This window comes from Schistosoma mansoni, chromosome 6, assembly GCF_000237925.1.
Source record: "Schistosoma mansoni strain Puerto Rico chromosome 6, complete genome".
Classification (NCBI taxonomy): Eukaryota; Metazoa; Platyhelminthes; class Trematoda; order Strigeidida; family Schistosomatidae; genus Schistosoma; species Schistosoma mansoni.
This window is the reverse complement of record NC_031500.1, coordinates 2,893,214-2,907,722: the sequence shown is the minus strand read 5'-3', so window position 1 is coordinate 2,907,722 and position 14,509 is coordinate 2,893,214. Positions and strand designations below refer to the sequence as shown.

The 14,509-nt window shown below is 37.1% G+C and overlaps 2 protein-coding genes across 4 annotated transcripts in view; one reads left to right on the top strand and one right to left on the bottom strand.

Moving 5' to 3' along the window:
* The window catches only part of Smp_002810 (fidgetin like-1), a gene marked incomplete at both ends in the record, with an annotated part of 10,253 nt that extends 5,766 nt beyond the window's left edge, over positions 1 to 4,487 (top strand). Inside the window, 8 exons of the mRNA XM_018797963.1 lie at positions 515 to 615; positions 2,372 to 2,451; positions 2,779 to 2,849; positions 2,984 to 3,145; positions 3,223 to 3,278; positions 3,669 to 3,832; positions 3,984 to 4,084; positions 4,365 to 4,487. Of these exons, the coding sequence (XP_018652952.1) occupies positions 515 to 615; positions 2,372 to 2,451; positions 2,779 to 2,849; positions 2,984 to 3,145; positions 3,223 to 3,278; positions 3,669 to 3,832; positions 3,984 to 4,084; positions 4,365 to 4,487 (858 nt within the window). The remainder of the gene's footprint in view (positions 1 to 514; positions 616 to 2,371; positions 2,452 to 2,778; positions 2,850 to 2,983; positions 3,146 to 3,222; positions 3,279 to 3,668; positions 3,833 to 3,983; positions 4,085 to 4,364) is intronic.
* Positions 4,488 to 4,653: 166 nt separating this feature from the next.
* Positions 4,654 to 11,119, bottom strand: Smp_002820.1 (hypothetical protein; the record flags this gene model as incomplete). Of its 3 annotated transcripts, XM_018797960.1 has the most annotated exons (8): positions 11,005 to 11,105; positions 10,674 to 10,790; positions 10,404 to 10,638; positions 10,250 to 10,366; positions 9,981 to 10,214; positions 9,813 to 9,943; positions 5,625 to 6,273; positions 4,654 to 5,265 (listed from the first exon to the last, which is right to left on the bottom strand). In XM_018797960.1, exons 1-8 carry the CDS (start codon positions 11,007 to 11,009, stop codon positions 4,654 to 4,656), a joined length of 2,100 nt encoding a protein of 699 aa, XP_018652949.1. In that variant the 5' UTR covers positions 11,010 to 11,105. The 3 variants fall into 3 exon arrangements, with proteins under 3 accessions (XP_018652949.1, XP_018652950.1, XP_018652951.1); XM_018797961.1 differs by having other exon boundaries at positions 10,404 to 11,119; XM_018797962.1 differs by having other exon boundaries at positions 9,813 to 10,366; positions 11,005 to 11,119.
* Between the last annotated feature and the right edge of the window lie 3,390 nt (positions 11,120 to 14,509).

Genomic DNA, 14,509 nt, shown 5'->3' with positions numbered 1-14,509 from the left:
GTGATATATGTTAAAATTATAATGCCAGTCTGGCATTAATAATAAGTGAAGGAATTTAAGGAGAGCCTATGTAATTTAAATAATCAAGTCTCATTATTTGATTCAATTCTAAATTATGTTTATCTGAATCGTGTCATAATTAAACTCTTAAATTCTTCATGGAAATAAACACAAGCTCCGTGATCGAACTTATCAGCAATATGCACACACAAAATAAGAAAAAGAGAATTCAGCGAAGAAAATTTTGTTTTCGACGAAATCATTTACTTAAGCTGTACATTCGTATATATAGTTATATGGAAAATATATGTCTATAGGAGGCTAGGAAAGATTGCATTATAAATTGATTCGATAATAAATAACAAATGAGCTTACGTAATAATCAAGAGGTAAGGAAGAAAATAATTTATGGGCCAGATAATACTTGATTCACAAAATACTCGATTCGGAGTTTTATTTTCGAGATTTTGAGTCAAATCTGTGATAATTCAATTTCTATTTTATGTTATTATAGATAATGGATTCCAAGAGTTCAATTACATGGGATGATATTGCTGGTCTTGAATTTTCTAAGAAAACATTGCAGGAAATTGTAATACTTCCAATGCTTAGACCGTGAGTCATAATATATACCTATACATCTTTCACCCGCAACCCAAAATACACTATATATTTTCTGACTATGCCAGGATTAAATAAAGAACTTGGGAGATCTAGTCGTCTCATACATAAACCATGTTCGTTTGGGTGAATTCATAAGATTCTGTCAAACTCTGGCAGTTTACAAAAATTGTACTGACCATCTTCGCTACCAATATAACTCGTTGTCGGTAGAGGTATAAGTGGTATAATGTGTTATTTAGATACATTTTCTAATCAATAGGGAATCTAATCAGCTAGATAATTCAGGACAAAAGTCGTATGAAAATCACTCTTTTTGTGGGCACGTTACAATATTGACATCATTTGTGTGATTACTCAATGTTTACTATAAATGTTTCGTCTTTGTTTTAATAGCTTAACAACCACTGAAATGTAAATATCAGTAAACTAAGTTTATACGCACTTTAAAAAATGTTCAAAGTCTATCCTAATAGTCAAATAATAATATATTATACCTTTAGTTAGGAATTTCTGTGTTAGGAGAAAAAATAAAGATCTTAGATTATATGTATGGACAAACGTAATAAAAAACACCCTACTGTCAAACGACATTCGTCTTCTAGACATAAAAAGAGTTCATTGATAATTAAAAACAAGAGCATCATAACAACTGACGAAATCATGAGGTACATCGGTCAATCTACATAGTAACTGAACAGAATCCATGAAATATAATGATTTAACTATCTAGAAAATGTGAATATACCAGTATAGGCATTACTTCATTCGGTCTTTAACAGACTTCACGTTATATGACATTGATATAATGGTAGTTCTCAGTATGACTTTACCTCACAACCAAACAGAGGTTTCAATAGCAGAGTTAATCATTTTGTATCACTTAATTTCGCTTCAGGAAAAGATAAGATAATTAGAAAGACTCTCTTGTGCTCGACAGCACATGGAATATGAAGTCAGTTGGTCGCACTGTCTCTGCAGTGCTTTAATATGGTCGCTCACTAAGGTAATTCTCAAAAAGCCTTTCCGGACTGCAATACGGTTCTCTGTTACCTCTGTATTTTCAAACAGAAAAATTGTTGACCATTAAAAACATTACCACTCTTTAATGAATATGGATAGCGTTAGATGTTTAAGTCTTAAACTAACCATTCATGATATTTGTTCCTTATGTTTGTTTAATGAATTATTTATCCCTTCCTTCAAATCAGCATTAGTTTTCGTAATCTACCGTTTACATTTACGAATCCTGGTATCTTATAAATCTCATATAAATAGGTGAATTTATTTTATGTCACTGACACCGAATATTTGAAGACAAGTGTAGTAAAATAGAGGATACTAGTAAGACAAATTACTAAAGGGAAGATGTCTGACAAAAGAATAATTTACTTAATGCACTAAACCGGTTATGGTTGAACAGTATATCCCTGCAATTGTATTCATAACGAATTTTAGAAAATACTCCATTTTCTGTGACTAGATTTTAGTGGATACATTTTAAAAATTTGTGGCTTATTTCGATTTCACGAAGTTATTGGTTTAAAGTGGATATCTACAATAAGTTAGTGACACGCTTGTGATTCAAACAGCCTGGGTATGATAGAACACAATTCTCATGCCCTAGCAATAAACATCGTCTAGTGGTATACATGAACTCTTGGGGACTTTTTCAAACTTTGCTAAAATTTAAGAATGTCCTGTTTTTTGCATATTATCAACCGTCCTGTACCATCTTTCTCGACTTTAGGGACCTTTTTGTTGGGCTTCGTGGACCTCCAAAGGGCTTGCTACTTTTTGGCCCTCCTGGGACAGGAAAAACTTTGATCGGTAAGCCTATTTTGAATACGTGCTTCTTAGGTTATAGAAAGTCCAAGCACACTTTTTGTATTGTATTCAATTATTATCATATGGCACTCACAGTGAGTGGTTGCTTAATCCAGTTTACTGCTTCACGATAAGAAAGGCCATCGAAGTTGTATGGTTTTATTACCTGATAGAGAGATTTAGTGCTAAAATTTAAGCATAATTAGTGTTTTTACTGCGCTAGACAACTTTAAACAAAGCAATCGTAAACTGTGAGTGTCATCACATATAAATAAACGCTGACGCAACTTACCGTTGGGACTAAGTACAAAAATTTCTTTTTGAGTTTAGGTAAATGTATTGCATCACAAAGTAACTCGACATTTTTCAGCATCAGCGCTTCCTCTCTTACTTCAAAATGGGTAAGCAAACCATTCTTTACATCATACTTGCTACTTTGAACGCTTTAATAAAAACGTGCTTTTCGCAAAGAGACTATTATACTACTTTTTTCCCAGCTTACTAAACTTGAAAAGCTATTGTCATATTGTTTTAGGTTGGTGAAGGTGAGAAATTGGTGCGTGCATTGTTCTCAATTGCTCGGATTCACCAACCATCTGTTATTTTTATTGATGAAGTCGATTCTCTGCTTACTCAACGCTCCGAAACAGAACATGAGTCAAGCAGACGGATTAAAACCGAGTTCTTAGTACAGCTAGTGAGTTCACTAACTCTATATTTCTCTAAACTACTCACTTATATTAGCGCATCTCAGACGTATGGTTTTTGTTCTAGGACGGAATAACAACAAATGACGATGAACGCATACTTTTCATTGGAGCCACAAACAGGTATATATATATTTTTTGTTTACAATAATTTACTTAAGAGTGTTTATGGGACGTTCACCATTAAGTATCCCAACCGAATTTAGCTTCTTTAAATTTCATGTACCTGTTGTTCATACCAAAAGAGCACAACAATTGCATTTATGAAATAAAGCACTACCAATTACTTTAAAATCAAAGCACATGTCAATACAAAGCAATTACTCTGTCGTTACGTACCACTGTTTGTAAATGTAGCATATGTATTGAACTATGTTGATGATAATTATGTGGTGTTATTCATTTCCTTGAACTAATCAAGCTGCCAAATATGTCCCCAGAAAGTATATTTTACTGTTTGATGGTGACGCTTCTAAGATGATATCTACTTATACTTTTTACTGAATTCGACAGACCTCAGGAACTTGATGAGGCCGCCCGACGGCGGTTTGTCAAGCGATTGTATATCCCATTGCCTACCAGGAGCGCGCGAAAGCAAATAGTACAAAGATTACTGCGACAAAACCATCACACATTAAAAGAGGAAGACTTTTGGGACATTGCTGATCGTGCTAATGGTAAGTACTGCTTATTTGTATGTTACAACTTAATGTCAGTGGACTTACTTTTAGTAAGGTTAATCTCTATTTTATTAAATTTGACAATGATCCATTGCAAGGCTGTTTGGTGTTAACACAAATAATTAATCATGTTTTCCTAACACAAAAGGTTATTCGGGAGCAGACATGGCAAATCTCTGTCGAGAAGCTGCAATGGGACCTATACGCTCTCTGACAATGGAAGCAATACAGCATATAGCATGCGACGAAGTAAGTGGGACGCTTAACCTAAAATCACAATATATGTAAGCATTATCATTCTTAAAAAGACCTCTCTTTACAAGTAAAACTTACTATCCTCCCTAAATCCCTCCTTAGTTGTTGTATATAACGATTTAAATCCTCGGGGAATACAGTTGAATTGCTAAGTCATCTTTGTGACGTTTTTCGTTCCATTTTAAACCTACTAATACTAGTCATATGGTGATACAACAAACATTTTGGCATTGTCACCTAAAAATATTCAGACAATTTTATCTTTCCTTTCAAGGTTAGACCAGTCGAACTGACTGACTTTCATGCTGCTTTCAGACAAGTTAGAGCAAGTAATTCGTCCAGTGATCTGGAACAGTATCTGAAATGGAATAGTCAATATGGAAGTTTCGAAGTTTAGACGAACAAAATATGGACAAACGTGTCGGCTGAAACTTGTTTGAAGTTGATCTGTTCAAACGTTGGTTTATTTATGTACACGTTGACGATTTTAATAAATTATTGAAATAAATAAAGCTAGGACTCATTTACATGCACGATAGTGCTTGGTGGAGATCTTAAATAAATTAGTTTGAGCACTCTTGTGTAGTTTGTGGTGTATTGTTAGGGTTATCTTGATTGAGAACGTTTGAAGCTGACTGGGAGGTTGGTGCTGGGACCATGATCCTTCGCCTTCGAAATCGCGGATCATCAAGGTAGGAACGATCACCTTGCCGACTAGGTACGTGTAAATGATCGGATGAGGTATTAGCAAAGGTGTTAGCCATTTCATGCAACTGCAGTTTGATGGGTCGTCTTTGTGTTAAACCACCTGGGTTATCATCGTTGGTTCCAATGGGATTGGTTTCATTGTGATTTTGTGCTTCTGGTTCATCATTGCACCTTGAATTTTCTGGGTCACTACCACTCGAAGGTTTTGATGGAGGTTGAAGTCTGAATGTTGTCAGTTGGCCACGCAACCTTGGGTCTTCGAAACGATATGGCAAGTCATCTACAGGGAGCTCCATCAATGGATAAGGAATTTTGACAGTCATGTCCAAGGGGATGAGACGCCAAGGTGCTGGACCCTGAGATGGAGGGACACCACCCATCTGAGTAGTTGTAGTAAAATCAGGTGCGGATCTATCTTCAACCACAATATTAGGAGGGATTGCTTCTGTCTCGGTTTTTGAAAAAAGCTAAAATAACAGGGAAGAAAAAATTCATCATAAACATTAATGTAGTGAAATGTAAGTCAACACCTATTGAACAAGGAAACCCTTCACATTTCTGATGAATTATTATTAGCTACAAGTTCAAAGTACGTAATACTAATTCCGCATCAAGTTTTATGGCGGGACCAATGTAAATCATAGTTAATCGAATTCAATATAAGTCCTAGGTGTTGAATTCCGAATATTTATTACCAGTGACACCTTAAATGGCAGTCTTCTGATATCTTTCTAAGTATCCTATCTGGTTTGCAATGCAACACAATACTAGGTGCAGATACATCAAATCGAATAAATCATTAAAAATACTGATTTAAATAACTTACTTGCGGCGGGCTCGTACTCTCGAGTTGCAGGCTATGTTCACCTACACATGTAGGCGATGAAGGGGGGATAGTCGAACCGTTTTTACAGTCGTCATTCATCGTTTTACTTGAAGCAAGAAGAGCTGCCATCATATCGAGTTCTGAGCTGACTATGGCTTCTTCATGTACTGCATCGAAATTCGGTCGAATAGGTGGAGAGGGCCTTACCCCAGCCCCATAAAACGTCTCACATCTAGGCCTAAACCTAGGGAATCTCATGCTTCCAGGGTCCATCATCCGCATTCGCGGAGGCATTATTCTTGAAGGTGGACATCTAAGGGGTGTATCAAGCAGTGACGGGGGTCGAAATCCGTTAACTGTGGGTGAACATGTTGCATTAGGCATGACGTGCTGAGACTGAAATGGTACAGAGCCGTAAGGCACCGGTGAAGGGAAACACCGGTCATTTTTGGGATACACAGTTTGAGGCATCTGCTCACCAGGAACCATATTGAACGGACGCATTCCCCTAGCGCGTGAAATTTCGTGCTCTGGGCGGAAGTGACGAGGACTAGGAGTGCAGACAGGAGCAAAAAGATTCGGCGTTAAAACTGGCATACGTTGAGGGCTGAAACCAGGAGTAGCAAGTTCTTTTTCAGATGATATATTCCTTAAAAAGATGAACGTTGCAAACGAATACACAAGATAATTAGTAGCCAAACGGTGAGGAACATTCTTGCGTCAAAAATTTGACTGGTTTTACTAATTACTTTAGCAGCACAGTTTTGCGATACTCGCTATTAATTTGTGGAGTGTTTAAACTTCAGAAAATGATGACAAAATACACTGCTTTAATGAAAATTAAGAAACTATTCCGTTAAATAAATCTCAACGTATATGAATTATGTTGACCGCGGTGATAATTTCATCATAAAAATAAGAGGTATACTAGATATCCCTTACATACAATGAAAGAATGATGTAAGAAAACAGTGCTAACGTAGTCGATGTAAACCTTGTAACAGATGTGATGAACTGTTTTAGCACCAACGTTTTAGTAGTGAATGACGAATTCACGGATGCCAGGGTATATACAGTTTAAAATTGACGGATGGTGGTTAGCCGCACCATTAATTTCTCTACTTTAAGTAGGTGTACATCATTCAGAGCTGAAAGGGGCTGAAGATATGTCTATATTCAAATTACTGAGAAGTGTGGTTTAGACAAATAGCAACCCACAATGCAACTACTGGCGTCAAGGTTTTTGAAGATTCCTTTATAAGTGCCTGATCTGCAGGCAACATCATGTGAAGATTCTGAAAAAAGAATATGTATCTATGAATTCCTAAATACGTTTGAGTCCATCAGAGAAATTTGTGTTTAACCTCCCATCATCGTTTGGTTCATATCTTGCCCCAAAACTGGATGGTTTCTCAAAAAGTGTACCTGCTTGCACTTAAAGATGAATTCGTAAATAGAGTGAAGAGAAGACTAAGTGAGGGAGAATATATGTTACAAATCTAATGATTATGGTCTACTCCCATATTTACCACCACGACGCTATCAATTTTGATTTGGAAGGCGCCCCACGAGGAAATCAAGCATTTTGTGAAACCATAGCTAATATGGGACAGCCAGCAATTAGTAGCAGGATACCATAGGGGAATGGCAAGATAGGCTGATAGTATATTTTTACTATAGTGTCACGCCTAAGTGACAATAAAAGAATGTTCGGTGGTGCGGTTGCTTATGCTTCACACAATTGTTTATATATTCCAATTTCATTTTACCTAATTCGATTTACGCAATAGCCTTGTTTCATTAGTTTGTACTACTAATTCGACTAATTAACTGTTAATATAAATATATTTCGTTACATCAAGCCAGCAAAGACTGATGTCACTAAACAATAAGTACAAAACTGGGACGTTAAAATATAAGAATAGGAAGTAGAGACGTTTATACCACGGGTGTCACTTTCTAACGACGCCATTTACGGTGGCAGACCACCAACCCGCTGGTTCATCGTGTAAAGTATCTCCCAACACAAAAGGCTTACTGTCAGTGACTTAATGAACTGATATCATCACCTTCTTTCACTAAATCTCACATTAAGAAGTATTATCCATCAAAGACAGAGATTCGATGTCTGACATAGGTTGCAAACATGAGTTGTCATAAGCCTACCACAGTCGCCTAACTCATACCTTTTGTGGGACGGTGGCTTACCGCCCAAGCCACTTGGTTTTTGACTAGTAGGTTAGAGGTTCGCATCCCACTGTATCTACTATTTTGGGCATCCGTTCAGTAGTTTATGCCTCTACACCGTATGCCTGAAATCTGAATAAATACACCAATGCTTAATAAATTGGTTGTATAACTTTTTTGTACAGAAGTGGGTATTGTAAGGGTATCTGTGACCTTATAACGCCATTTATTTCTTCGCTCCAAAGCAAGACACAACTATCGAACAAATTAAGCCATGTATTAGGACCCTGAATACTTGCTTGTGATAATTGGTGTAGATTAATGAGTAACAAACGGGTTTTTGTATTCCTGCCGATATGTATTTAGCTAACAAGGTCCCTTAATAACTGTTCACATGAGTAACAGAAAAGATTAGTAATCTTTTCCATACTACTCCGAAGTTTATTCTTTAACCTAATTAGACACTAAAAATGTCGGCCAAAACAAATCCACAAGTAACTAGTAACGTAGTGCATGTGACATTACTGAGTCACCATGTACTTGTTAACCAAAATCTCCAATGTACAGCTTGACTGGATGGAAACGCATTTATTGGCTGAAGTAGCTGTGCACTACACATGCTACAAAGAATAATGACCGGAACAGGTTGTGTAAAAGCTATGAATGGTGATACTAAAATATTTGACCAAATAACGGAACCTGAGCTTTTGGATGTGAAGCAGTGATTTGAAAATGTACGTGAGCTAGTCTTAAAGTAATAAAATAAGCTCGGAACAAGGGAATCTTTTATGTAGCCTTGAGTAGTAGTGGAATTATGGGTATACATTTTCAAATCAGTAGAATTGTAGTAGTTCAGTGATACAGAATCCAAGTAACAAAAGTTAACAACAACCTATCAGTCTATTTTCGATTTCCAGAAATTATGCTAGGAACATATAATTACTTATATTTCAATTTTTTGACAGGCAGTTAAAGTTCAACTTGTGTAACAAGATTTTAGAGAAAATAAAACTCATAACACAGCTCACTAACTTACTCAATACAATAGGGAATCAGTAACAGACATACATTTTCTTCTCAAAACAACTGTTTCTCCATTAAAATTTCAGCATTAGAAAAAAAAGCGAGTACAACTGGCGTAGCTAGTTTTCAGTTTCATTGAGTGGTGCATCAAAAATGCACCACAAATAATAAATCACGTTAGCAACTGTAACGCGACTATTCACCACAGTACTTAATACCACAAACCGATATAGTATTGAGTAGTAAGCATAGCTTTGGCGAACACCAAGACCAAACTTTGGTGAGAATGGCGACTCTGATAAACATCTGTGTGGTATCACTCAAATCCTCTATGAGGAAAGACAATGTAAAGCAATAATTATGTGTAATTTGTTTGAGCTAGTAGGATAAGCACCGATCCATCTTATTTAAAGCACATATTGCAAACCAACTGCTAAATAATATGTACATTAAGTAAATTTCAGTGATAGAACTCAATAGCGTACAGTCTTTATTTATTTATTTATTTAAACACATACATATTGGTACAAAGGGGCACCAGATACATATGCGCCACCAGCGTACGGTCCAACATAAAGAAAATCATGTTAGCCATCCCATAATACAGAGCACTAAATATGTATGTTTTGAACTACAAAATTCACTGTCTTAATATTCACTGCGAGTGATCGTTATTATCAATTAAATACATAAAAATGGTTAAAATACTTACGTCTTGTTTAAAAAGGTTTCAGATTTACGATGCATTAAATATAGCTGTCCCAAAGGTTCATTTAATAACGAAAGGGACATAAGTCGTAAACGTCCCAAATAATATGATAGGGAACCTAACTTCACATATCAAAAGCTTAGTTTTGCTAATATGTGATATAAGAACAGATAGGAGTTACATCAAAATATTAGGCACCAATAAGAATTTATCATATGAAAAGCGACAACAAACAAGAAATCGATTGGTAGCATGCCTCATTAACTCACATTTGTGGGAGATTCTGGTCAAATCTGTAATCAACGTCACCATGATCATCGTTTCTCGGACGGCCACTCATAAAGGGTTTCGAGTCATGTTGTCGTACAAGCCCGGGTTTAGAACAGCGATCAACGCTATGCTGATGAAAGTTGGTTGACAATAAATGTTAAGCTAACCTTTGAGGATATTTTTTCTAACAAAGAGCGTGTGAATTCTGTTAGAGGAGCGTGTGAAAACTTGCAGTCACTACCATGATGGCAATCATTCGTCAGATGGAAGAACTTGCACGGAAATTCACCATGTAAAAACGAACACGCAGACTCTTTGGAACACATACCAACAGCATAAAACTTGCACAGTTCATTTTTCTTTGCTGGTGTAAAATCATGAAGAAATGGGCAAGAACCCCCCTATTCATATGTGGAACTCATACAAAAGAACAAACCTTGCTACAACGACCATCCATATAATATTTACACCTAGATTGAGAAGCAGATTTATGAGGACCATCTTTCCTCCGTTTTTTTCTCTTACGAGTGCCTTCAGATGACTTTGTCTTATCCTTTCACATGAATCATGTCAGAGGTAACAGGACTTACAGGTTCCTCATGGCTCATTAAGTAAGTATCATCTTCGTCTTCAGACAGGAATTCAAGTAATGGTAGCTTACTACGCTCTTTGGAGCGCTTACTGTTTGCATTCCGCCCATCCACATGTGGAAGCTCAACAGCTCGGAGACCCAACAAAACAGTTGATTCTCGACGAGAACACCTGGACCTATCAGCATTACGCTGAGTGTGACGTTTGCGCTTTGACGACTTATAAAGACTAACTCTGTGAAGGTTATGTACAGAAATAAGTCAAAATACTTTGTTGGATCATAGTCTGTGTACTCGTGACCGGAATCCTCATGGTCTGAGCCACTTAAATCTTCAACTTCCCCTTCCTCGAAATCAATAGAGGTCATTGATTGGCTGCTAACAATGCTAAAATGGATACACGAACCAATTGTGAATATTCAGAAAACACGACTACAGTACAACGAACTAGCACTCAGTGACGACTAACGAATACAGGAATACCTAAAATAACTTAGTTGCTTACGTCTGCCGAGAGCAAACACACCAGTCCTAAATACATTGGTTATTACACTGTTACTTAACATCGCAATCCATGCATTTGAAACTAAGAGCTACAAACCTCATCAAAAGCCCTAACTGATTTTGTATTTCTAGGGTTCACACAATAGTATGAACTTTATTATCTTGAGCAACGGCACTACTGGCAGAATGCCGCCAAAACTCTTCTATCGAGTGGGACGACTGCACCGTATTTGAACAAACAAACATTATGTGAAACTGAATTTGATAGTCTTACAGTTTGAAAAGTATGTTAAAGCAAACTGACTGATGGTTTTAAATTTTTATCAACATTATATACTTCGTACAGGCACAAGGAATGTTTTGGCGTGTAGGTTGATATCTAAAACCAAAATTGCAAATCTGGAAATTTTAAGCGAAATAGACATAGAAGAGCATCCTAATATTAATTTGCAGATTAGGAGTGATATGTGCTAGATACGTTCTTGACAACGACAGATGTAAATTACCAAACTAGTTGTGTGGTCAGTAAAATGTAGAGGTAAAATAACCGAAAAAAAATAGCTCTCGAAGTCTTCGACGTTGAGGCTGACCATCATTACTTTCACCAGATTCACCTAGCTGAAGGCTGTCGGTCCCGTATCCGCACCAGATCATGAGTGGATACGTAGAACTATGCATCGCCTTAAATTATTAGCTAGCTCGGACCAAATTTTCCTTGACATACCGATAATTTTCCAAATAAATCTTCGAACTCCTTTATTTCTGACTTCTAGTTTGACTGAGTTGGCATCTTTCGATGATAAAAGCGTCGTCTAATTCCGAATTTTTGTAGCATCTTTCGTGGCGAGCCTGATGTGATTTGGAACACCGATTCGTAAATTCTCAGTCCTCCGAGTCATCCGACACGCGTTGGCCGCAACCGTAGACGGTAAATATAGCCATCTGATGTACACCACCGATATGATGACGAAAGTTCGCTAGCCTGTCTACGCTGCCATAGAAGTTAGAATTCTTCCAGCAACCGACCGACATCACGAGCCGGTTTTTAACCTATAAACGCCAAGTGGAAAACCGATAGCCACATATGGTGAATGGTATGTGTATCTTAACATGGCTTTACGCAAACTCATCCACTGGATCCTCGTTAGTGCAGATGTTTCTATGCCGGACACTGATATGCATCTGTTACAACGCTGTAATCTACTCACCAACACGCGTAAATGGAAATCGGTAGATGGCCATATAAGCTCTCCGTTTGTGTACCTTCATTTCTCGGTTTTAGATTTTCTCCATTCACTGTTTGGCATGTGATCGGCTTGTACTATCAACAGATACTCGACAAGCACCCAGAACTGTACCAAACGCGACCGGAATCGCCGTGCGTAACCAGCAATGTTAGACACCACATCACTACTACAGGACAATTTGTACCATTGAGAGCTCGCCAACTAGCTCTCGAGGAGTTGAGGTTGGCTAAAAGCGAATTTGACCACATGATGGAATGAAAAATCATTCGGCCATCGAACAGCCCATGAGCACTCCTTTGTAAATATTCCTTTAAAATTGCAACAACCACTGATATCGAACTGGTGACTATCAGCGACTCAATGCAAAAAACCACTCGTGACCGCTACTCATTGCCGCACGTTTGCAACCTGACAGGTATCATACAAGGCACAGCTGCGTTTTCAAAAATCAATTGGGTTCAAGCGTATAACCGAACTCACATGGCTAGAGACGAATATTCACAAAACCGCTATCATCGTTCATTTACTACTGCACAAAATTTTGCGCACAACTTTCAGTTTCGGAAATGCTGCACAGAGGATTTACTTACACGTGTGAAGATTGCATCTCCAGGAATATTTCTATCTTCTGGTGCAGCCCAATTTTATCTTGCAGTGAGCAGATCTGTCAAACATGATAAGCTTTTAATGAAACCGTGCTATTCCCCGGATAAAAGATTATGCCCTCCACATAGTTTAAAAATAACCATTTGAATAGTGAAAATTCCCATTTTGACATTTGTTAATTAAAAAGGAACGAATCGAGCGAAGAAATTTCTTTTCAATTAGTTCTTCATCATGGCTCTACACTAATATATATGTGATTTACAATAATTAAATAACACTCATGGAGTAGATACGTTACGTAATTATTATATAATGACATCGATTATAAACTAACATTAATTGGAAGAGAAGGAATAATACTAATCAAAGTTATTATTCGAAAATCAATCAGTTTCTACGTTGCATAATATATTGAAAAAAAGAGAAGAAAGAACTAACAAAATATTTTGATGAATGGTCAGTAATATAGTAGTTATGTAAGAATCAAGAGACGAATGAAGAGAATAAGTAAAATACAAAATACAAAAATGGAAGGAATAAGATAATTGTTTACCGAAATTATGCTACAAGCTCCGCTATACCGATGGCCAAGTTAGCGAGAGTGGTTGTACAAACTTCTTTTGGATACAAAGGTTCGGTTTGTGAATATGAATTGCGATGGCTTCAGCTATGTGCAATAGACGAGCTCGTAAACCATGTGGCAAATTTGATGGAATATGGTAGATAACCTTAAAAGCTTTATTCAGTTCAACCTGATGACCTGTGTCCACCAAGTGAGCGAGAATAGAACTCTTAATCCCCTTTACCTGTCCTTTGGTCAACCACGACGGATGGTGTTCTGTTATTCGTTGACGAACTTGCCGAATTGTACGCCCTATATAACTGGCTCCACAGGAGCAGTTGAATTGGTAAATACACATAGATGTGGAGAATTCAGGCAATTTGTCTTTATTAACAGTTCTTATTGTGGGGCGGTTGTAGAAGACGGTACTAAGTCGGGCTGCGTTAAATGTTTTCTGTACTGCCCTTCTTAACCTCTGTGTCAAGATTTCTTCCGTAGCATCATTTAAGAATTGTAACTTTAGGAACAGTACCTTCTTCGGAACAGTAGGTACCCTTGTCATTCTCTTAGTCTCCGTCATGTGTTTGTCGATGAATTTCATTGGGTACCCATTCCTACTAAGCAAGTTTCAAATATTGATCAATTCATCTAAAATAATGTCATCAGAGCAAATCATTCTAGCACGATGAGTTAGGATCTTTATTAGGTTTCTTTCGTATTTCATTGGTACTGCGCTATAGAAATGAGTGTACTGTCCAACTGTGGATTTTCTATGTAATCCTCTTTTTAATGTTCCATCTACTCTTCTGGTTAGTTGGACATCTAAAAACGATATACTACCATTCTGTTCTTCTTCTAGTGTAAACGTAATTGATGGGTGGATATTATTAAATATATTAAGGATGTTCTCCTTTTCATGTTCTTTTTCTAATACTATGAAGGTATCATCTATATAGCGACAATATGATGTTAGATGGCTAATTGTGTCATTGAGTGGACCATTTTCTAGTTTTGCCAGAAAAATGTCTGCCAGTATAGGGCCCAATGGTGACCCCATGGCTACCCCATTCCATTGTCTATAATACTCATTGTCAAATCGGAATTGAACATTCATTGTGCATCTAAGAATTAGCTGTTTTATTGCGGATACGGGAATTACCGTTTCTAAGTTCCTCTCTGTTAATTCA